At 39.8% G+C, this 23,545-nt stretch overlaps 1 protein-coding gene across 1 annotated transcript in view; it reads right to left on the reverse strand.

Moving 5' to 3' along the window:
- brinp2 (bone morphogenetic protein/retinoic acid inducible neural-specific 2) overlaps window positions 1-23,545 on the reverse strand; it is a 209,032-nt gene that overhangs the window by 48,633 nt on the left and 136,854 nt on the right. Inside the window, exon 6 of the mRNA XM_080486630.1 lies at window positions 18,079-18,184. Coding sequence (XP_080342756.1) covers window positions 18,079-18,184 — 106 coding nt within the window. The remainder of the gene's footprint in view (window positions 1-18,078; window positions 18,185-23,545) is intronic.

Below are 23,545 nucleotides of genomic sequence, written 5' to 3' on the forward strand. Positions count from 1 at the left end.
CAAACTACAACTATGAATGAACAGTCATTTCTGCACATAAGAATTCTGTTATGGATTTTAATTGAAAGCAATAATTAAAAAAATTAAAATGAAAAAATCACAAACATGCCCAGAAAGAGAGAGAATGATAGAAGTATGCGAGTATGTATTGTTAATCTGTGTCGGGCTGCTCGTTATTCTTTGTAAATGTTCGACAAGCAAAATTTATTTTCGGTTGGTGTGGACACGGATCACAGTAAATGGTAATGGATTTCACTTAAAGCGCTCTACATTGTTAATCACATTCACCCATTCACACATGCATTCACACAGCAATGGAGGCAGCTGCCATCAACAACAAGCCACAGTCGCATCAGCCTGGAGCCTGCACAGCAACGTGCTCTCTTCATTTAATACAAGCTGGTGGACGGACGGTTTTTAGATGAAAACATAACATAAGTGGAGAGTGAAAATGAAGGCATTTTATTCATCTCAGCTCTCTGGCAGGCATTTGTCAGGGACTCCACCTCCTCTCACCTTGCTGCTCCTCACCTTTGACACACACGCTGTAGCTGCAGTCCCACATTGTGAATGCTTTCCTTGATCAACATGCAGCTCACATCTGCTAATCAAAAATGAATAAAAACACACTTGAATGTGCTGCAAAATGTGTCTATGATGAACATTTGCCTCGAGCTGGTATTTTCAAAATCCTCTAAAGACACACAAGCACCAAAGATGCAATTAAGCCTGAATGGATGTTAGTGAGGTGGGAATGATACGGCAGAGTGATTTAACTTAAAAAGGGCCTTCATCCTGACTCTTTTCGAATTGTTCAATGCACATAAGCTTAGAAAGGATTATTAGCTGAAAAGGAGTCACATCCTCCAGCATTTCAACAGGAAAACTTTTCAGCAGAAAGTCAATCAAGTTTGCACATCACTGTGACGCCTTCAACTTTTACAAGAACCTGCCAATTTCAATGCACAGCAACTGCATTTCAAGGATAGCTTATACAGAAAGTCAGTTAAAATGTCACAATTTGTCTTTACCGATTCATGTTAAAGCTTAATGAGGAAAGTGACCATCCTTTTTAAATCTCCGCAAGTAATATCAGCTGTATTTTATTTTTTTTACTTTAAACTGAATAGAAAACAAGATTTTATGACATAAAACCAGAGATGCAGAGAGAAAGACAACCTATTTCGACACATTCATATTTATAAATCAGGAGATATGTGAGATTATGGTGAGTTTGACACTTTCGCTATATATTCTATGACAAATAAATGGCACATTGTGTCAGTCTTTTCACTTTCATGGCTTTCCACCTTGGACAAAAACCTGCTACTGAGCAAATCGCTTCAACATAAAGGCAAACTAACCCTAGCATGACTGAAATGGATGCACCGGTGCATTCTTTACTTTTATTGGACTGATGCTGGCAGATGATTTAAGGCTTTTCAGAATAGGTTTCATAACATCAGTGTATGAAGATTTAAAGCCTGGTTACAGACCCGCTAATGAACAGATTTGATTGAGTGGGTGCTGCTTTATATATTTATTTTTCCTTCAGATTTATGTTTGACATCATGATGGGGATTTAAGGTTTAGTTTTCAGTTTATAATTACCACGACCCCCACAACCTTGTCTTTATGAAACAGGTATAGAACACGGATGGATGGATGGATGGATGGATGGATGGATGGATGGATGGATAGATGATGGAACAAATAGAAAAGCTAGCTACCGACTATATGCCTTTGGTCACGTTTACGGTTAGACTTATAATTATTGTGTTGAAAAACTTCAAGACTTGTTCAAAGACTTACCCAGAGAAGAAGGTATGACAGTGTTTTCCATGCACTTATGTTAACTTTAAAAAGGAAATCTTAGAAAAGCCTCCGTTATTTGAGATGGCACAAACACACCACATCGCAGGTGTAATGGGCATGATGGGCTTGTTCTTGCCAACTGAGAACATTGGTTACCGTTAATCCCCTTTGTTTGAGGGAATGTATAAGTTGTGAAATATGTTGTTAAAAGTGTAATACAGATGTCAAACCGTGTCATGTGGAAATTTGTTGACATTTCTCAAGTGATGGCCGTAGTTTGTTGACTGTTTGCTCTCTGTACAAGTGATATAGCATGTACTTGAAAGAGTGACCCTTATGCAGCTGTGAATGTAATCTATGAGGCGTTTCAGATTAACAAGTTTACAGATGTGTACTGCACTTGATCATAGTATGAAGTGGGATGGAAAGTGACACTCTGATATGCATTGTGTGATTATATTGTCACTTGCTGAATACTGGCGAAACCGAGATGACGAACTGAGCACTGTGTCTTCATTTCATCCTAGTTTTACAGATTCATCTCTGTGATACCATATTCTGGGACCTGAAACAGTATCTGCGTATCTGATGAAACTTAGGAAACTTTTTGGAAGTATAAGCCTCTGATCAGCTTTCTATCAGCAGACATATCAGGCTCTCCGCGGTGTATCCAGCTTGCTTACTGGTAGGATGAAATGAGACAAGAACATTTCTATTTTTTCTTCAGAAGTCAAGGAACCTCATTCAAATTCCAACTGGGTGTGTTGACATGCTTACTACTATTCCAATCACATTTTCTTTGAGTATCCTGGTTATGCTCTGTCCATGTTAATGTATTTTGAGGGTTTCATAAAACCCAGGCTCATTGTTTTTCAAAGAAATGATGTGAAGCCTGGAGCATACTGATCGAAGGGAGGATACTGTAGCATATACAGTGAGTACACTATTTGGTTTCTTTAATATTTTTAGTTGTTTTTGTGAAACCTGAGTGGTTTGATATAATAGGAAGCCCAAAAGAGGAATCCATCAGTGAATCTAAAGGAAACAGTTCAATCCTGGAGGTTTTTTTTTCTCACGTATCTCATTGGTAAAAGGACTTCACTTACAGTATATAACTCGTTTCTGTTCATTTGGTGATATGAACAGAGCAGTTTGGGAATTAAAACACATACATCAGAAAAATGCACAAAAATACCCCGGTAACATCTGCCCCATGATGGTTACGTTCCTTTCGGATAAACATCCTCAATGGGAGCTTTAGTTTTCTATGTGGCCACAAAAAGTAGTTTTTACACATCTTTGAAGGCAGAGTTTGTCATCGTAAGGTCTGAAGTGGTTTGTCAGTTTTGTCAAACCTCAGGAGTACACTTCATGTTTTCAGAAAAATCAATAAAAAAAAAAATGTCAACTGAGAACTCAAGCTACAGAAACTAGTAGAACAAAGGGGAACCCCTATGTGACTCTTTACACATCGATGCCCAATACACGTTCTTGGATCACAGCTTTCATTGATTGACAGCTGGAGGTGGTAATGCGGCAAAACTTGTAGCAATGCTCAAGGAAACGGGGAGGATGAAATGTAGAAAGCACACTGGTAAATATGGTGTATCATTGTCTAATACCGTCCCACAAACTTCTTTTCCCCAATGTTGCACCGGGACAGAGTGTATCTTTATGAATATGCCATGACATTTCTATCACAGCGATCACTAAAGTGGAACCACCAACAGTCAGAATACAGTGAAAAGAACATGGTAATAAGGAGGGAGCCCACATAAAATAGTCTCTCATTATCAGAGCTTCAGGTTGCTACCTTTCTCAGTATTCCTGGTTGATTTATAACCTATCTTAAGTTGAATTCTAATTAATCTAACATCGGTGTCATTTTATTAATTACATGCTGCTCTGTGAGGGAGTATTTAGACAATCATTTAATCACTTAATGAATCAAACAGTCATCAATCATCCATACTGTGAGTGTTACAAAGTTTAATTACATACAGATAGTGAGCCAAGTGTCAAACTTTGGACTAACTAAGCACATTTTGCCTTCTGATTATAAGATTCGAGATTAAAAAGTCTTTCTTGGCTTGTATGACCTTTATAAATTCTGTCTGTGTGTGGAAGCAGTGTTTAAAAAAAGATCTCAGCATTCGCGTTTCGTTTCCAGTTTTATCTCTTTGTCAGACCTGTCTCCGGTGCCCACCAATAATTTCAGAAAAAAAAAAAAAACAGTGGGTGTCGCCTTTTGATGGTGGCTTTTAGGGTCATTACCCATGAGGCTTTGCTTCCATCCACACACAGATTTAGATCACCCCAGTGAACCAGAAATAGCATACCCAAGGCTTCCTCACTTTCTATCTCTCAATCTCCTGCAGAGAACACACTTTCCATTTTGGACAATTTGAAGCTCTTAAGCCTCCCCCATGATCACCATCCCCTCTGTTATCAGTGTGTGCGTGTGGGTGTGTGTGTGTGTGTGTGTGTGTGTGTGTGTGTGTGTGTGTGTGTGTGTGTGTGTGTGTGTGTGTGTGTGTGTATTTTCTAAAACTATACTTTGGTGAGTGTTTGGTCCACTACACAAGAATGCACTTTCGGCTGGAAAGGAGATGGACTTGGTACCCTTGGACTATATTCCTACTCTCAAGGCCTCAGTGTTTGGCATGGACCCAGCTTCAAAATACATTAGAGTACAGAGGCTGGACGCTAGATGCTTCACCACACACACACACACACACACACACACACACACACACACACACACACACACACACACACACACACACACACACACACACACACACACACACACACACACACACACACACACACACACACACACACAACTGCCCATTTCTTTCTTTCTTTTGACGTTTCTATCTGACTGTCACTGAACATTTTCGACAGACCGCAAGGACTGAAATACACATTTTCCAGAGCAGGTTTCCTGGGTTGTTACATGTTCTCCCAAGGTGCTTTTGTTCTCTTTCAGAAAGGTTGACTTACATTGTGGATGTATTCAAAATGCAGGGCAGGAAGGTTGGGAATAGATAAGACCTGCTCGGTGTGCAGTCAGTTAGATGCTGTAGGTCTTTCACTTTAAAGGGCAATAGCCACCACCCTGAACCCACCCCCCCCCCCCTCCTTCTCAATGATGTCTCCCATTATCTTTAAACACCCTTTAGATCTTAGACCGGCATTTAGAGCAGTGGTATCAGAGCAGGCACTGTCGAAGAATTTGGCAAAAGATTTATATGCTGCGTTACACCAGTGACAGCTGGTGTACTGAGAATTTGTTTCATTGACTGCCCAGAGTTAGGCCTGAGCAGAGAGAGGCACTTGACAGACCTCTTACCCTGCAGGAACTTACAAGTGTTGTACAGTATCTGTCCCCAAGGCCTTGCACCTGCTATTGATAGAATTCCCAATGAGATCTGAAAGGTTCCTGTGGGGTGCTTCTGGAGAGGATCGCTCAGAGGTTTCTTCAAGTTCTTCTGAGAAGGCCATCCAGTCATTAGGAAATTGTTTGTCTGAATGATAACATGAAACTAGATCTTTATGCTCACATCATGTGGAAGTCAAACCAATGACCTAAAGCTTCATGTTGAAAATATCATAATAGTGTATATAGATAACTTGATTTTGCATTCCAACAAGATCGACTCAAGACTAACATTTTCTTCTTTAAACTCCTAACAGAATGTAACATAATAGAGAAGGGCTTGTTAGTTGACATTGAAGACAACTACAATATGTCTGTCAATTTTGCTTTAAATTGTCAGATTAGGCTGAGTTTAATCCAATGGGATAGGGTTTTATATTCATGAGTTTATTAGTATGGTCAAGACTGCTCTGAATAATGTTTTGCAAAGGGATCTGGATATACATCTGATGGAGAGGAGGAGAGGCAGCGCACATGACTCATGTTCGGTGCTGATCACCTCTCTGTCCATAAAGGAGGAGCCGCAGAGTCACATGGGTGACAGGCTGAGGAAACACACCAAGCAGTAGAGCCTGTGAGAGGCGGCTCTGTGTGTATGTGCGCATGTGTGTGTATGTGCATGTGTGTGTGTGTGTGTGTGTGTGTGTGTGTGTGTGTGTGTGTGTGTGTGTGCGCGTGAGATGATCGGGAAACTCCACTCTGTGCCTCTGTGTCTGCATGGGGGGGGGGGGGGGGGGGGGGCAGGTGCGTCTGCCACAATATTATCTTCTGTGGAGTTTTTTTTTTCTTGGCATTGACATACCTTTTGTATTCAAGCAAAGTGTGTTGGTATCACAGTTAACCTGCACTGAGGAGACTATGATTGTAATCGGTTATAATGATGCACAAGGACTATGCAAAGCCTTATGCAAGTCCTCATGAAAGTGGCCTCTCGGTAAAAACGAAATGTAAGAGGGCTTCTGAGGCTGTGGACGGATTCAAGGCTATGTCTTTATGTAGCTGCTGGATTAAAAAGAGTAGAGAATGTGGTAAAAGAATAAGCGGAGAATGTGGAACAAGGTTATGGAGAAGGTTTGTGCGAAAAGCCCTTAAAGGCTGCAAATAAACGGACTACCTTCACTCTTTGGCACCACCTGCTTGCTGGTTAATCGGCACAGTATTCCCAGGAAGGACATTTCTATTCCTATTAATTTACATCTACTGTGATTACAGTTTGTGCCATCAAAAACCAGGAGTTACCATATGATGCAATTTGGAAAACAAAGTAGAGTTTTAGTTTAGTTTAGTTTAATGACTGTTGAGCAGACTACCATTGTTTGTGTCCATTTGAAATCCATTAGCAGGGTTCTTTTTATATTCGGCACGGGTAGATTGTTTAGTGTATCCCAGCACCCACTCAGGACCCACCTGGGTTTCCATTGAGATTTTTTAACTGAACCAAGTGATAGCCATAAAAGTAGAAAAACCATCTGAGATTGAATCTAACGCTACAATAAGCAAGCAATTTCATTCTGTGAAAATGTTCTCAAAAAATCTAGAATTATTAACTCCATTATTCATTGCTATTCAGAGGATTGCATACCCATATAGTGAAGACTTTAGACCATTTCTTTTCATGAACAATAGCTAGTTTTGCTATGGCTGCAACAGAATAGTAGTCAGATATCATCACGAGAATTGGCAAAATGCCCAGATATTCTCTAAAGGTGTTTGCACCTTGAAAAATGAAGACTTTTTTTTTTTTTTTTTTTTTTTTTAACATGTCAGTTCCTCTGATCCAGCCGGAGCAACAAAATAGCTTAAAGCAGACAACGGTCAAGCTTTCAGAGACATTTTAGTAGGTGGCACAGTGAGCTCGGTGGTTAGCACCGCTGCCCAAAGGTCTGAGTTACATCAACCCTACTCTGTATTTGGCAGTGTATGTGGAGCTTCCAAGCTTCCATTTCGACAATAGCCAGCTGTTCCCATCAAAACTATATGGAGCAGATATTAGCAGTCATTGCTGTAATCTGTACGCATGATTTCAACCTTCTATTTTTTTGCGTTTGGCAACATTCGATTAGTAAACTTCATCCAGTCTCATTATGTATTGGATCATTCTTTCTCCTAGTGGTTAAATAATAAAGAAATAAAAAAATAAATAAAAAGTGATCACGGGTCAAATAAAAAACCTGTTTTTGCCCAAACGCTGCCTTTTCCCTGAGTTTCCTGGGCGGTTTTGCTAAATTTGGAAATTACAATGTAAAGTTAATAAGAAATGCAAAGATTGATGCCGCAGGTCATCGGTGAATGTGGTGTTGCTGCTTTTAAAATTTTACAATAAGGAGATAAGATTAGGCAATCAAAGGAGAACCCTTTTGTATTGCTTTGGAGAAAGTCAGCCAATAGCTTGCACTGATAATTGAGACAAAAATACTGGCATGGAGTGCACAAACACACCACTGACAATAAGGCCTCTCAGCTTATTCACAGCATCATCGGAACCAACATGCTGAAGCACTCGCTGATCCAACCGTATGGGAACGTCATGTCGTGCGCTGTGGCGATAGTGAGAGAAACAGTGCAGCATTTGTTGTGTGACTGTGACAATGAAGGGTTTGCTGTGGGCAGAAAGGGCTGACGTGAGAGGCCGGTCATTATGCTCTTCACGTTGCATTGCTCTTGCAGAGTTTACTGATTCAGCCAAACGGTCAACATGACAGCCATGTAAATAAAAAACGGTTGTTTTTTTCCAAGTTAAACCAATAGATAGCCGCACTGCATAAATGTCTATCTGCAACAATGGTTTTGAGCAGAAGCAGTTCAGATGTGGATTTTTATTTTTTTATTTTTTTAAAGCAAAATGTATTGAAATCAGGACACCATTTTGATAACAATCAGTGATAAACAGCGATCTCACACTAGGGGCGACTGAAGACTGTTGAATAAAGATCCAAGGAACATGGGCAGATGATTATTTTCATTCCAGCACTGTAGGACCTTGTGAACCTTTTCTCAAGAGTAGCCGAGCTCCACGTCTGCCTGAGGGATCACTCCTATGTATGGCATGTTCTCTCCAAGCCTGCGTTTCGATGAACATCAGACCTACACTTGCCTTGAGGCAGAATTTCAGCCTAATATTTTTTTTTTTCACAGCAGCATCCTGCATCTGCTCACACAGGGTATTGTGTGGAAAGTGGGGTTGGTTTCTTCGAGTCGTGAGTATGTAAAAGTGAAGGTTGCTTAAACTGACTCCTGCACTACTTTATGAATTTTGAGTCCTTGTCCCACACAGTCTGGCATACTGCTATGTGATTCTCTGTTTACGAGACTCTTGGTGTGTTGCAGAAGCACTCACACACGCCTCCTACACTCAAACACATTCACATACTCAATAAAATCCACCCAACTGATTATCGCGTTAATTTTAAAGGCAAAAAGAAAAGCACACATACTGAGTTTTCAACTGCATTTTCAAAGTATTACTCCTGTCTCAAGGCTAAAGTCAGGCGATCCTGATCAACTATTACTGAAGAGGAAAGAGGAGTCGCTGCTGGTGTCCCAGAAGTGCTCGTCGTTGCACCAAAACACAAACAATACCAAGGCAAAGCTTAAAAGACACACACACACACGCACGCACGCACGCACGCACGCACGCACGCACGCACGCACGCACGCACGCACGCACGCACGCACGCACGCACGCACGCACACACACACACACACACACAAGCACGCAGTCAGAGATCAGAGACAGTGAGAACGGTGAAACACTGAAGCATTCAGGGAAAAGATAATACAGTGAGAAGGTTTACAGCTTGCCTGGAGAAATCATAGTACTAAGCTTTACAGTTCTGCACTCGTACAACAACATACGATCCAACACTTTTTGGTCCAATGACACCAATACTTTTACTCTTTGTGATTTCTTTGGGATGTACAGCCTGAGAAATACAGAGACTTATGGGCCTGATCTGCCTAAGATTTGCACGTATAGACACTGGTCCAACTTTATTTAGCATGCGCGCAGACAATTTATCAATGGGACAGACTGAGGAATGAATGTGTTAACTGTGCAAAATAAACAATTCATGTAGTGTCTTTGCCTTCATGAACATCAGGTGTGTGTTCCAGAATGCGTAAAGTACTTTGGAGTTTATGCTAAAAGATGAATGCAAAATGACATCTTTAAAGACGTTCACGCCATTTATAATTGTCTCTATTTCTGACTAAATGTCATTGTTGTGTCTCTTCCTCAGTCTACAAGCTTTTCTCAGTCTCTTGCACTCCCTTTTCCACAATTTCTTTTCTCACGTTGTGACCTATTATCTCCCAGTTGTTGTTTGTTTTTTAAATTAGCATTTTGTATTTATTTATTTTTTTTGCTCCTTTCACATTTTGTCCTCTAATGCTCTAGTAATTTTGATGTCTTTCTCCATCAACTTGTCCAACTCCATGGCATCACAAATCAGTCTGTGCTTGTGGGAGCTCGCGGCTCCATACAGGCACTCCATGCTAAAGTAAAGTAAATACTGTCTTTATAATGGAAACATGAACTAATGGATTTGGATCATTTCTGTTTTGTGGGATTTCACTGATGGTATTTTCCTTTGCTTACCTCCTTCAGAACACATACACACTGAGGGCACAATTCATTTGTTAGCATACAATTTAGCACCTTTTACACAGGATCTTTGCCAATCCGGCCTTATGGAGATAGAATGGCTTTTGCTTTCATGAGAGGACATCTACAAGCAATGCACTGTTGTGGATAGTGACTGCGAAAAGCTCAACTAAATGTGGAGGCCAACACTTAAGTGTGATCAATCTAAGTCTTTCACAGTCCCATTAAAATATCGTCCTTTACAGACAGACAGAAAAGGTAATTGTGTTTTTCTGATCAATTGTTTTTGAAGAAATGTACCTACAGTAAATATTGGCTTTACTTGTGACTACACATTCCAATACAACTTGTGCGACCTAATGTTTGGCAACTTCGCTCCTGAGAGAGCTCTGAAAGACCAAAAATGGAAAACATCAAGTTAATTGCCTGGAATAGAGTGGCAGGTTTCCCCTCTGGTCATTTCCATTACAAAATTAATATCAACCAAACACATTATACAACATACCATTAGTAAATGGGATGCAAATGTACACATCACTCACACAATCTCAAATGAAAATTTATGGAAAAGAACAAGAAATTTATTAGCTTGGACACAGTCAACCTTAAAAGCAATGTCTACGTTAATTTATGACGAAAACTCCCTTATAGGACTGAACCTGGCAAAACAGTCTTCTTGAATCAGGATACGGGGCCTCAGAGTGTGTGTCACAAAAAACTACCATAATCTAAAGCCACTCACCAAAGAGCCCTTTAACAAGCGAGATAACAAGTCGCCCCCGTCACACTGTTTCTTTAAACACAGGATGATGCAAAGGAAGCATAAAGCCACTCGTCTGTTATTTTGGTCAACAAGTCCATGAGGACTTCTACAGCAGTAAAACTTTGTTAAACATTAGCGCTAGTGTGTTATTCTGCTGTGCCAGCTTGCACTGTTATCCCAATACTGCTTTGCCTCTGTCACCGTCTTTGCTGCTGGTTTAATATTTCAAATGTTTTAACTATTCCACTTCCATGGATTTTTGTGTGTGTTTTTTTTTCACTACAAATGTGTTTTTAAGCCTTTAAATAAATGTATGTTCTAAGGTAGCATATCAGAAACAAGAGCAATAACATGGCAACAAGTAATCCTCTTCACACATGCAGGAACCAGAAATAAGGAATAATTTGAAATACTTCCGCCAAAGGTTGTTATTCTTTTAACACCAGGTTTTGACAGCCACTAACTTCTGAAAGAAATGTATGGCCCTATTGTATTAAGACTAAATTGATAATCAGCAACAAAAAGCAAACCTGGGTTTAACCCAAAAATAAGAGAGGAAAAAAAGAAAATGAAAAAATTGATAACAGATCGATGGAAAAAATGTATCTCTTGACCAGTAATATTGAAAATGATTGGGTTCTTTTGACAGTTTCTAATCAAGACCAAATGCACTCTGTGTGTAGTGAAATTTGTGCATGTCCATTGCAGTTGCTTTTGTCCGGGGATATCACAATTGATCATGTGATTCACAAGTTTGGATTTGCACACATTTCACACAGCAAACTTGCAGTTATGAGCCTGCTTCCTGTACCTCTGGGCCTGCACTGCCCACTATAAAATCATATATATATATATATATATATATATATATATATATATATGCTACACAAGTGAGTGATAATTCGTAATTTAAGAGACGTTAATTGCTGGTCTGACACAGAGCTAATATGAGTTTCATTATTATTCTTTATGTCGTTAAATGTCTCACTGTTACCAGATCCCATGCTGACAATATCTATCATTCCAGAAGCACAACATAAACGGACTACATTTAAACAACACGATTGCCTTTGGCGCTGCGACAGAAAAGTGACCTATGCATCAGTTATGGAGAAAATGTAAGTACCCAATATAAAGATGTGGCTCAATGCAATGTGTGATATGTTGCACTTAGGATTCAATACATTCTCAAGGACATTTGAATGCCTGGAAAGTATGGCCTGTGTTTGTCTCCTTCCTGCGAGAGGCTACAGATCAACTGTTGTGATTACTCCTTCTATGATAGCTCTTAAAGAAGGGGACAAGGCCGCTGACTCGGGATAATGGTATTCTGATATGCAATTCTTTTTCTTTATTCTATTTGCGTATTTTTGCATTCTATTCACAATCCTGTTCTGTGGCACAATGTGCCTATCCTTCCACATGCCACCGCATTGGGTACATTTGTACAATCCTTCAGTCTTCTATAACGCTTTATTTAGTTCAAGGGCGCAGAGCGACAGAGCCAATCCCAACTGATTGTGCACAGAGACAGGGCACTCCCTGGACATGTCACAAGTCCATCACAGGGCAAACACAGGGAGACAGACAGTCACACATAATCACGTTCACAAAGAATCACTTGAAATACATATTTCTGGACTTGTTATATGGCCTCACCTCCGCCTCTGTGTGTGTGTGTGTGTGTGTGTGTGTGTGTGTGTGTGTGTGTGTGTGTGTGTGTGTGTGTGTGTGTGTGTGTGTGTGTTGGTGTGTGTGTGTGTGTGTGTGGCACACAGGATTTTGTCTGACAGGATTTACTCTCACCGACTTCCTCCTCCTCCTGTCCTGATGTGGAGCATTCTGATTGGCTCAGCTCCGCCCACCAGCTGAGGCCATTTAACAGCTCCAGCAGACTCCTCATGGTGGCTGAGAGGGGAGGTGTCTGCTCAGTCTGCCTTGAAAAACTTTGGTGTGTGTTTGAACTCCGCTCCACTCCGGTCTTTGAGTGTTTGGATTTTAGTTAAACTTTAGTCAACATGACTGATTGTCCAGCAGTTTGGTGAAGGTACCAGCTGCTTTGTTTTGACTTAATTAGGCATTTTTGTTTGTTTCCGGTTTGCCACTTGTGTGTGGCCTTCTAGAGGAGAAGCTGCTATCTTTTTGTTATATTAACTCTATCGTTGTATAGTTAGCCAACAGGTAATACCCCCACCCCCCCAAGTGCTCCCTTTTTGTTGGACAGTACCTTTTTGGCCCTCCTTTTGTTGTATTGTTGCTGTGTCTTGGGTGTTTGTTTGGATATTGTAAGCCTAAGAACTACCAATAAAACCCTCACTTCACCCAAACTCACCCGGTGATTGTTACTTCCCTCGCCTTCTCCGAGCAGAGCCGGGTCGTAACAGGACTGCAGAAATAAATACACCCTGAAATATCCGGAGAAAACCAATGCATAGGGAGCACATGCAAACTCCACAGGAGGAAATACGATGTTATCACGATGAGGGGAGAGTGCTTACCACTCTATACCTTTGTACTATTCAATGAGATTCCATACAACCGATCTGCAATAAAATATGCTCAATATATTCCTATATCCAATATTAACAATGGTTATATATTGCAGTGACACTGAACAGCACAGCTGTTTATAGAAAAGATTTCTGGATATTTTTCCACTACATTTATCATACATAAAATGAAACTTTAAATAAACGTTTCATGACAGAGTAAAAGTTGATCTAACAATAATCATATATTATATACAGTGGGATTCAAAACCCTAAGATCACATTGAACACCTTTCATTTTCTCGTGCAACCGAGCATATAAAAGGTTTGACAATGACAGAACCTTCACTGTCAGTGGCTATTATGCAAAGTAATTGAAAAATACCTCAGATTATAGACTATTTTTCAGTCAGAAATTTAACTGGTTTGTGGTACTGACTGTATGAACTACTTTCTACTGAAGGTAAAAATCACTTGTGCTGCATTCTTTCACCGAGGTGATGTTAACATGATGCCGAGATGGGTTTGAGCAGCCAGTCAGATGCCTATTCAACTTACAAACATTGTTTCCCTGATATGACCGTGTCTGTCCCTCAAGTTCCCAGCAGAACATTGCTCACTAAGTGGTGGAAATCGTGACAGTATCAGGCGTTCAATTGGAAATCCAAAAATAAAAATGAACATTTTAAAAAGGACTCTGCATGGTGGGCAGGAACTGATTCATTTCTAACAAAAGCACACCAAGGCAAACCAAAAGAGAGGAACATCTGAGGAACAAAAGACACAGCTTCCCAAGGAAACAGAAAAGTGATCTAATCAATACAAATTTAGCTATACAATAAACAGAAGACTTCAATCAGGGAGAGTCCTGGCTCGGCGTAGTCTCAGAGGGCAAGTTGCATCTCCAAACAACCTCATTAGAAGCAAAACAAGGCTGTGCGCTTGTAGAAAATCATACCAGATTTAACAGTGGATGAAGGGGGGGGGGGGATCTGATTTACTGTGAGATACATGTTTGGAAATTGAGGCGATGACTGAAGGTTGTATATAAATTGTCAACAGGAGGCAATACCGCAGTGTATCAAACCTATATTACTCATCTGGCTACATTTAGCACACTTCAGCTACAAGTTCACAAACATGGGAGCTCTTTACATCACTGACGTCAAAAACAACATGCAGCAAAAGTGAACCACAATATAGCTTAAAGCTTTGCAAGACCAATCAGCTGAACAAGTAATGCCGACTGTCATTGAACTTCATCCAGTCACCTGGCTCCAGTGAACATTCAGGGGGACATTCGAACACAAACAATCAGGAAAACTTTCCAATCGCGCGGAGATGACATAACTTGGTATATCTGAATACTTCTCCACAATTCGTACTGTTGCTCACAGCAAAAGAAATTCAGAACCGAGAGGAAGACGCCCGTATAGTTTTTAGTTTTCTAACCGTTCTATAATAAATATGAACCGCTTTCACACTTTCAGACCACACAGCAAGAGACCCTACAATCTTCAACAAAGCTGTGATCATCATTTTAGTGTCGCACTGATTTAAAGAAGCGATAAAAGAAGTTGAATCAGCTACTGAGTTATTAATGACAGAACATTGCCTCAGAAGCAAACAGATATTAAAGTCAAGTGAAAAATAGAACATAAGAGGAAATAAAAGAAGAAAATTACTTACTAACCTTTGTTAGGCATGATGTGCCTCACCATGATTGAAAAGAGCAGGACAGTAACACGTTCAGGCTCGGTGTGTCAAATACTGATATCGGGAACCTCACCGAAGCTAAACATAACTTCACTTTATAACAAATGCATAATATTGTAATTATCCGAGAACATCTGATGACGAGCGTGTCTTATCTCGGTAAATGTGTCTTGTTTACTGTCAAATTTATGCTCCGGAGGTGGCTGATTCAAGCAATGTCATTGCAATGTGCGTGGAAAACACCAATTAGCCTAAACAGGCACTTTTTCCTTGATTATTATCATCCCCTCTCATGAACACAGCAGGGAATCTGCTATATCATTAAACAGGACTACAAAAGAAATGAATCACGCTGCTGCAAAACATCATCAAACAAGCCACTGTTATCAGCATTTCCAAGCCCGTATGCCTCTGTGACAATCTTTTTTTTTTTTTTTTTTCCCTTTTTGAAGAGTTACATTTCAGGTGGGTCTGTGAGGAGCAAAGACTGCGGGTTTGTATTCAGCAATATCGTATCCAGAAATGTATCCCTGGACACAATATCTGAATACTAAAATTGTTCATCAATATTTAATACATCAATATACCAGTACCAATACACCACTGTCTGCCTGTTGCTGCAAGAAAGGCACCTCGCAGGACAACGTCTCGCTGCGGTGACCCATGTAAAAGGTTGAGGCTGAATACCTACTTTTAATACAGGGAGTATGAAAATGAACCAGATGAGCAGAGGTCACGCTGTGCTGCTTCATAAGTGTGAAGTCATCATATAAAGTAGCTGTAGATTTGAGACGATGATATATTTTCTGTGTCTTCACATATGAATTATCTCACTGTAGCCAGTGTTTTTTCTGTCTTTAATTTTGGCATCATTCATACATACTGCATAATAAACAGTGTAAATAATGTCCATAGAAAAAAGAAAAAGTTTGTTCTTAATGAAGCCTGGACCCAGGAATTAATTGAGGTTTACATGTTGTCCTGAGACCACCCATAAATATTTGGCTCACAATCGTCACAGCAACAAAAAGCTTCAGCATCACTACTACAAGGCTGTGAGATGAGATCACTGAAGTGAATTGTCATTATGTGATCAGTTTATCACGGTGTTGTTGGACAAAACCGCTGATGGGTAAATTAAATGGTTTTGTTTAACTTAGGTGTATGTTGGTTGATGCTTTATGCTTGACAAATGTGTCATACTCTTCTGTGCCCTCCAGCTCACATTTGTTTATCTGGACAAACAACATGGATTAATCGCTGAGGTCAGTCTGAAAACACATTATATACAAAGTGTGTTTGATTGCTTTAGCTAAATCTGAGTGTGGATTATAATGAATGCGGTGTCACAGGAGACTGACCGACCTTGCCGATGCCACCAGGATGACTGCTGATATGAAGGAGTCACATTTACCCGAGGGGAGATCTGTTTCCCTATTGCTCATCACATCCCCGAAAACTCCCGGACAGTAATCAAAAACAAGTGTGCAAATGATAAATGATGATTAGAAAACAAGATAAATGCTCACATCTTGTTTTTCTTGTGTGAATACAACCAGGAACAGATGCGGTTTTAATTTTCAGATTTGAAAATAGAGGCGACTACAAATCTGCATTTATGATTGCATCAAAGAGAAGTATTCAAAACAGTCATACTGTTAAGGATACGCTTGTGCCCTTTTTATAAAGATGCTGGTTCTCATGTTAAAACATGTAGACCGAGCAGGACACTTTGACGCTGGTAAGCATGTCTGATTTCCCGTATAACCTTCTATCTCCGAGTAAACAGGTGTCCTTTATCTTGATGAAATGGAATATTGATCTTGTTATCCCTAGAAGATTAAATGGGTTTGACATTATTAACCCCTCATCATCAGGAAAATGTTACCTTGAGGTATTGAAAAAATATAAAAGCTAACTCCTAGCAGTTGACTTTTAATCTATAAAATCATCTCCAGGTTGCTTCCAGATGTATAAAAATTAAAGAATGGGTAGCAGTTCACTTGAGTGGATTAAAATGAAAACAGAAAACTTGATATTATCAAAGACTGTCTGTTTTCATTGAATTATTTCAGTTAGGAGTAACAACACCTCACCTACACATCTTTATCCAAGGAAGACAGTAAATACATTCATTTCATATTCATCTTTGGATAATCTAAACTATATATGGATTATTTGGTCAGAAATCTATCACAGTGTGATATCTGTCAGAAAGGTGCACTTAACAGCACAGATTGAATACATCCCAAAGCAGGACAGGCTGTTGTATTGTTTTGTAATTTTCCCATCATGTGTGGTATTATTACTGATATAAGGGGCAGCCAAACAGACCTGCTGCTGTCTGTCAGCTTGCTAACAGTGTTGTACCCACATGTACTGACTTGAGAAAGGTACTCACATCCGTCAATTGTAATCTGAGCTCTCTGTCACTATGAGCATCCAGCACTGCTTGGCAGCCAGCCTCAGTGTGGATAAAGATGGAAAGAAGCAAGGGCATGGGAGTTTTAGTCTGTACTGTGAATGCTGTGATAACAAAACTCACATGAAACAGGCAGTCGACCAGGTTTCCCTAACGGTGTGTTGTATAAATGCCTAAAGTGACAATTTAATAAAAATACTGTTAACTTGTGGCTTAGTTCTCACTAAGAACTACTGAAAATAGTAGTCCATTCCCACACAACACTGCACTGCACATTTAACAAGCAATGTGATTGTTTTTCTTACAGCCTGATTGGATGTAAAAAAAAAAAAAAAAAAAGGAGGCTTTATATCTCCACTCATGTTCCTCACCCAAAGTGATTTGGTGATAATTTGGTTGTGAGGCTACTCGAACAAGGAGGCCAGCCCATGTGTGACCACTTCAGCTTCTCTCAGAGTTGAGCACAGCAGGTGTGGGTGCACAGGTTAGACTGAGGTCAGCGTGACCGCATACGATCCATCTGCAGCCTGGTAAGATAACAGATTCCCCTTGAGACCGAAAGCCAGTCGAGCAGAAACAGACATATAAACTACCGCAGCGTAAAGTAAAGGGTCATCCCAGCCAACTACTACACACGGGAGGTGAGAGGCTTGGCAGGGTGGTAGAAAGAGGTGGTGTCTCTGTGTGTGTGTGTGTGTGTGTGTGTGTGTGTGTGTGTGTGTGTGTGTAATCCTATTCTGTGAGTGGATCTCTTCTCCAGGGCCAAGGCGGTGTGCATGCATTTACAATGAATATAAATGCGGGTGTGAGTGTACTGTCCAGCCTTACCCTTTAGGTAGATCTTATTTTCCGGGCTGTGCACCAACACGGAGCTAACCGAATCCAAGCTGTCGTAGTTACTGCAGCCGAGCGGGCCGGTCCTTGTTTCAGTTACCTAGGAAACAGGGGAAGGACAGAGCTATTTACTTGCATGTAGGTATGCATCTCGTAATGCCACATTAGCTGTGAATGAGGCAGATGTTTGTTCTTGTTCCTGGCAGACTGGTACACAGCATGTAGCAGGTGGAGTGTGTGAAGGCAGGCAGAGGACTGGATGTGGCAGAGCCCTCTGACAGCAGAGAAAACTATCCCCATCTCTTGATTCACTCCCACACCTGCAGCCGCAGCTGGCTGCAGTGTGTGGGCTGTCTCTCAGAGAACAAGAGCAGGGAGGGAGAAAGAGGAGAAAAGTGAAAATGCAAGCAGGTGCAAGTGTTTGTGAAGAAGGTTTCACACTTTGAGGAAGCATCCTGAACTGCTGGCAGCTGGAGAGGAAAACAGCATTTTCCTATATATTATGTTTGATGTCTGCAAATTGGGTATATTTAGAGGTAGATCGGATCTTTTGAGATCAAGATACCCCAAAACCAGTAAAATTGATGTCCGTGCCTACAAATCAATATCACGATGCACAGATTTCATTTTTCATTTTTCAAAGGTAGAACAAAATGTATACATACACTTTTTTTTTTTCCTCCCACTCTTTCAGACCCGTTGACGCATCTGTCACGCATGGTGCAAAGCAAACAACACATCTACCAGTACACCTACTCTTTTATATGGAGCTTTTCATTGTGTTACAAAGCTTCAAAATTTAGAAAATGCAATGAATATATTGACTTTCATTTGTATTATATTGATGCCTGTTGCAATACTTGCCGTTTAAGGATTTTTACAAACTATAATCATTCTGCTATCACTTGGGAAGTACAGTTAATATGATGCAAAAATGGCATGACTAACAAACGTAGCTTTGTCTTTGCAGAGCTGTAGTAATGGAGGACAGAAAATGTGACAGGATGGATGGGGATCTTGTGAACAAATAGATATATAAACCTACTGCAATGGTATCAATAACGATAACCATCCAACCATCTTTATTAGCACTTTATCTAATTCAAGGTTGCAGCGAACAAGGTTTAATACAGAGAACACCCTGGACAGGTCGGGACACACAGTTTCACACACTCGCATATCCACATACTAGCAAAATAAGGTCACTAATTAAATAAAGATGTATTTGGACTCTCAGAATAAACTGGAGTATCCTGAAAAAAAAACCACGAATGCAAAGGGAGAACAAACAAATCCCACATGGAAATTACCACAAGTCCCAACCTGGATTTGAACCAGGGATGATTTCACGATAAGACAAAAGGGCTAACCACAATAACAATGAAGGAATAAAAAAAACAATAATTGTTCAAGTTTTGAGTACATTTTTGGCAGCTTAATACAATTTAGTGTATGCCTTGGGAGTCCACACAACAATTTCACCACCAATCATAATGTCAATTAGATTAATTTCCTTGGAAGGCTCTCAATGTGCATTGGACTTGCTCACACTCAAGATGTGATGCTTTTGTGTTTATGTACAGAACTGATTCTGACCCCATATTATCTAATGCTATAGACTACTATTAAAAAGAAAATACATAATTAATTGATGATAGATGCAAAGTTAATTTCTTTTTATGATGTATGCCAAATCTTTCTCTTTTAGATAATAGGTCTACTACATGTCTACATTCAACAAAGATTTGATGTAGAGTATGTAGCTTATGTTTCCTTTTGAAATAGTGACAGATGGAAAAAACATTTTATATTGTATTTGTGTTCCAGTAGGCATTAATTAGAGAACTTTCTTTCAGCAGGAATAAAGAGTCCTTCAGTCAGATTAATAAAGTCAGTAAATAAAATACCCATCATAGCAAAAATGTCGACCCAGCATGTCCATTCCGGCCGAGCAAGTGTGATGGAAACTTTCATGTGGAGTGTCTGGAGGACCACATGTGAAATACTAAAACGCTGCTAACTGAAGAAGAGAAAACGAAAGAATGAAAGGAATGTAAAAGAAAGACGAGGCAAAAAAAAGAAATAAATAAGCAAATGAAAAAAGCAAAAGTAGTAAAGACGCAAGAGAGAGAGTGTTAAAAAAAAATAAAGAAGGCTTTTGACAAATAGTTAATTTCCTGAGTGGGTATTCGGCATATAACAGAATATGAAGATGGATAGAGCCTCTGGCAAAGCCATTTTCCATCTAATTCAAGCTATTTGGTAAATGATGCAGCATTTGCAAGAGCCCTGGTCTTCACATCGTCACACTCACGTTGCACAAGAAATATCTCAAATCTCTTTGAAGAAACAAGAGGAAAAAAATTAAGAAAATAATAATTCTGAGATGATGTTACAGATCAGTGGGAGATAAAGATGGGAAGTGAAAGAAGATTCATGAAAGGGTAAAAGGCCATATTGGGGTAGCATATTCATGTGTTGTATTGACTGTGCAACAATTCATCCTCTAAGGGTATTCAGACTCCAGATGAAGTGAAATATTTGTTTGCATCGAGGAAAATCACAGTTGTTCATACTTGGTCTTTTGAGTTAATTCTTCCATGCAATAAAAGCCAGTGGCATCCAGATTAAATTAATCAACGGGATGATTGCATTAATTCAACTAATGTCGCACTTTAAAAGCACATGTAAACACATCACCTCAACTGATATCAGTGCAGTAGAGCCCCATGCCAAATCCTGACCGAGATGTCAAACAGCAGTTGAATTGTGTTCATTTTTGTCGTTCTAGATATATATACTATGGACTCTTTTTTTTTTTCTTCACGACAGGTTGTTGTTAAAGAGTCCATAATATACTGTATGTCAAACAGTATGTGAGACGGTAAACATGTGCTCAAACAGACGGCAGACTATATACATGGTGAAAACTGAGTAGAGTTCATTTTAGACATGGAGACACACTTCCTGCTTTCTCAGTTTACTATTGGCTATTGTTCTATGACAATGTAAATCAATTAGAAATGGCCTAATTTTGACAAACTGAAAGACATATGGGTTCCTGTCATCATGGAGGCAACATGATTTCAGATTTATATTGTGAGGTATTCTTAGGATATGAGGAATTTGTTTTGGTGTTTTTTTAGGAAGCATTAATTAAAAACAAGACAAGATAATGACACTTGTCACATTTACAAGTGACCTATTTACACATTTATTACAAAATATTATAAATGCATGTGTGGCTTAGCATTGTGATGATTTTTCAGGGCGGGGAGGGAGAGTTAACAGTCGGTGGGATGAGTGATGAAGCCTACTGCAGACAACAAAAAACTGGTCCTGATGAATTGATAATAGAGGGGTGTGGCCTGAACAGTTTGAATGGGGTCTGACTTCAATAAGAAATTAGTCAAACGTCTATGCATAACACAGACGGTAGTCTAGTTAAATTGCTTAGTCCAGCTACAACTAAACTAAGCTTGCAAACACACGAAAATGAATTAAGTTTGCCGTCAATTCAAATATTTAGTTATCTTTGTCATATAACACCAGCTCCCATGTGTTAGAGAGGCAGTAAGCAATTTCCAGGGTGAACAGACAGCTCGCCCACAAAACTGCAACCCCGGACAACTCGTCAATGTGATTACATACAACTCGTCCACAACAATTTTGTTTTCAGCATTTTTGATTTGAAAGATTGGATTTCAAGGATTATTAAGTATATTTGACACAAAAACATAAGCAGTGGCGGATTGTGCGAAGGGGGAAGTGGGCAGCTGCCCAGAACTCAACAGGGGCGCACCGTGCACCGGCTCAGATACGGTCTTCAGGAATGTATTTCTGAAAACAACTAGCCTGTGCAGTTCAAAAGTTAAAACGCCGTATCGTAGCTGACGGCTTTGAGTGATGCGTTCAGGTGCATCACGTAAGCCCGCCTTCCGACATGTTAACGAGCTGCGGGGCTCATACAGTAGCGACGTTACTTGATAAACATGATTAAAATGTGACTGATAAGTGAGCTGGAATGTGCATGCGCAGCACACAGGAGTGCCAAAGTTTGGTGGTGGGGTGGTCGGGGAGAAACAAAACCATATCATACTATACTAAATATATATGGGCATATGCTCGAAATATGAAACGTATATAAAATATCAATTAGAAATAATATGTAAAACTATACTGCGCAGGATTTCTTTTCTTCAAAAAATTCAGAAATCTCATCCGTGGACGAGCTGTCCTACAATCAATTTCCAGTGGGGGTCGATATGATATAACTGGGGAAGGTCTAACAGTATCTGTTCTTTCAAGAAAGAAAATGGGGTTCCAGACCCCATCTTTGCTTTCTATGTCAATGAGTGTAACAAAAATGCAACCAAGCATCTCACTGGATATCATGAAAGAGGAATGGTTCAGGAGCTTTGTTATATATTTTTTCAAACAGCAATTAATGCACACCCAAGCTCAGTAGAATACTAATTTGATGTAGCTACTTTCAAGCCCACAGTCTGTGGCAGTTTTTAAAACACAAAGGACACACCAAACAGTCCCTTTAATGCATCAGGCCGCTGTATGTTTTTCAAGTTTTCAAATGCTGTTTGTAATTTTTAATCTTTTTATGTTTCATATCCCAAGGCCTACACATATTCCACTTAGTCTGTTGTAACCATAAATGCATCAGAGCTTTCAGCCGTATCGCACTGAATACACACCGGGCCCTTTTGGAACTTCTGTGAAGAACTTGAATAACAAAGCACCTGAGAGCTGCCACCCACGCCTCTGCCTTTGTTTGAAACTCCCAAGAGCCTTTCAATGAGCGGAGCATTCAACCTGGACCATTTATTTATTTATTTATTTTTACATTTTACAATAAGCATTTTGCAAACAGGGTATAATGCATATTCCCCAAATCTGAACCCATTTTTTTTATCCAAAGATAATGGCATGAGGCCAACTTTTTTATAACATTTTTTATTTTTTTTTTCAATATATAATTTGGACTTGAATATAGTAATAAATGCTGTTTAGTGTGGGCCGAACGGTGGAGTAGTGGTTAGCACACACACCTCACAGTGAGAAGGTCATGGGTCCGGCCCGCGGCCTTTCTGTGTGGAGTTTGCATGTTCTCACTGTGTGCTTGTGGGTTTCCTCCGGGTAATCTGTTTTTGGCAGGGAACGTCAATAACTAGGGATGAACATTAATTTGCCAAATAATGAATAATTTTTAAATTATGACATTATGTAAGTCATTATTTGATCCCTTAAAGTGTCATTATAGCCTCCAAATTATGGCTGTACGATATCACATGTAAACATGTCATTTGCAATGATGTTAATTGTTGCAATAACAAAGATGTTCATGTATTTGCAATTTGGGATTTGATCTTCCAAACAACAATGCTCTTTCGTTTACCTCTAATTTACATGAGCTGTGACTGGAATGGTTTTGGTGGGTTTTTATTTT

The sequence above is a fragment of the Lipophrys pholis genome (genome assembly GCF_963383615.2).
Source record: "Lipophrys pholis genome assembly, chromosome: 1".
NCBI lineage: Eukaryota > Metazoa > Chordata > Actinopteri > Blenniiformes > Blenniidae > Lipophrys > Lipophrys pholis.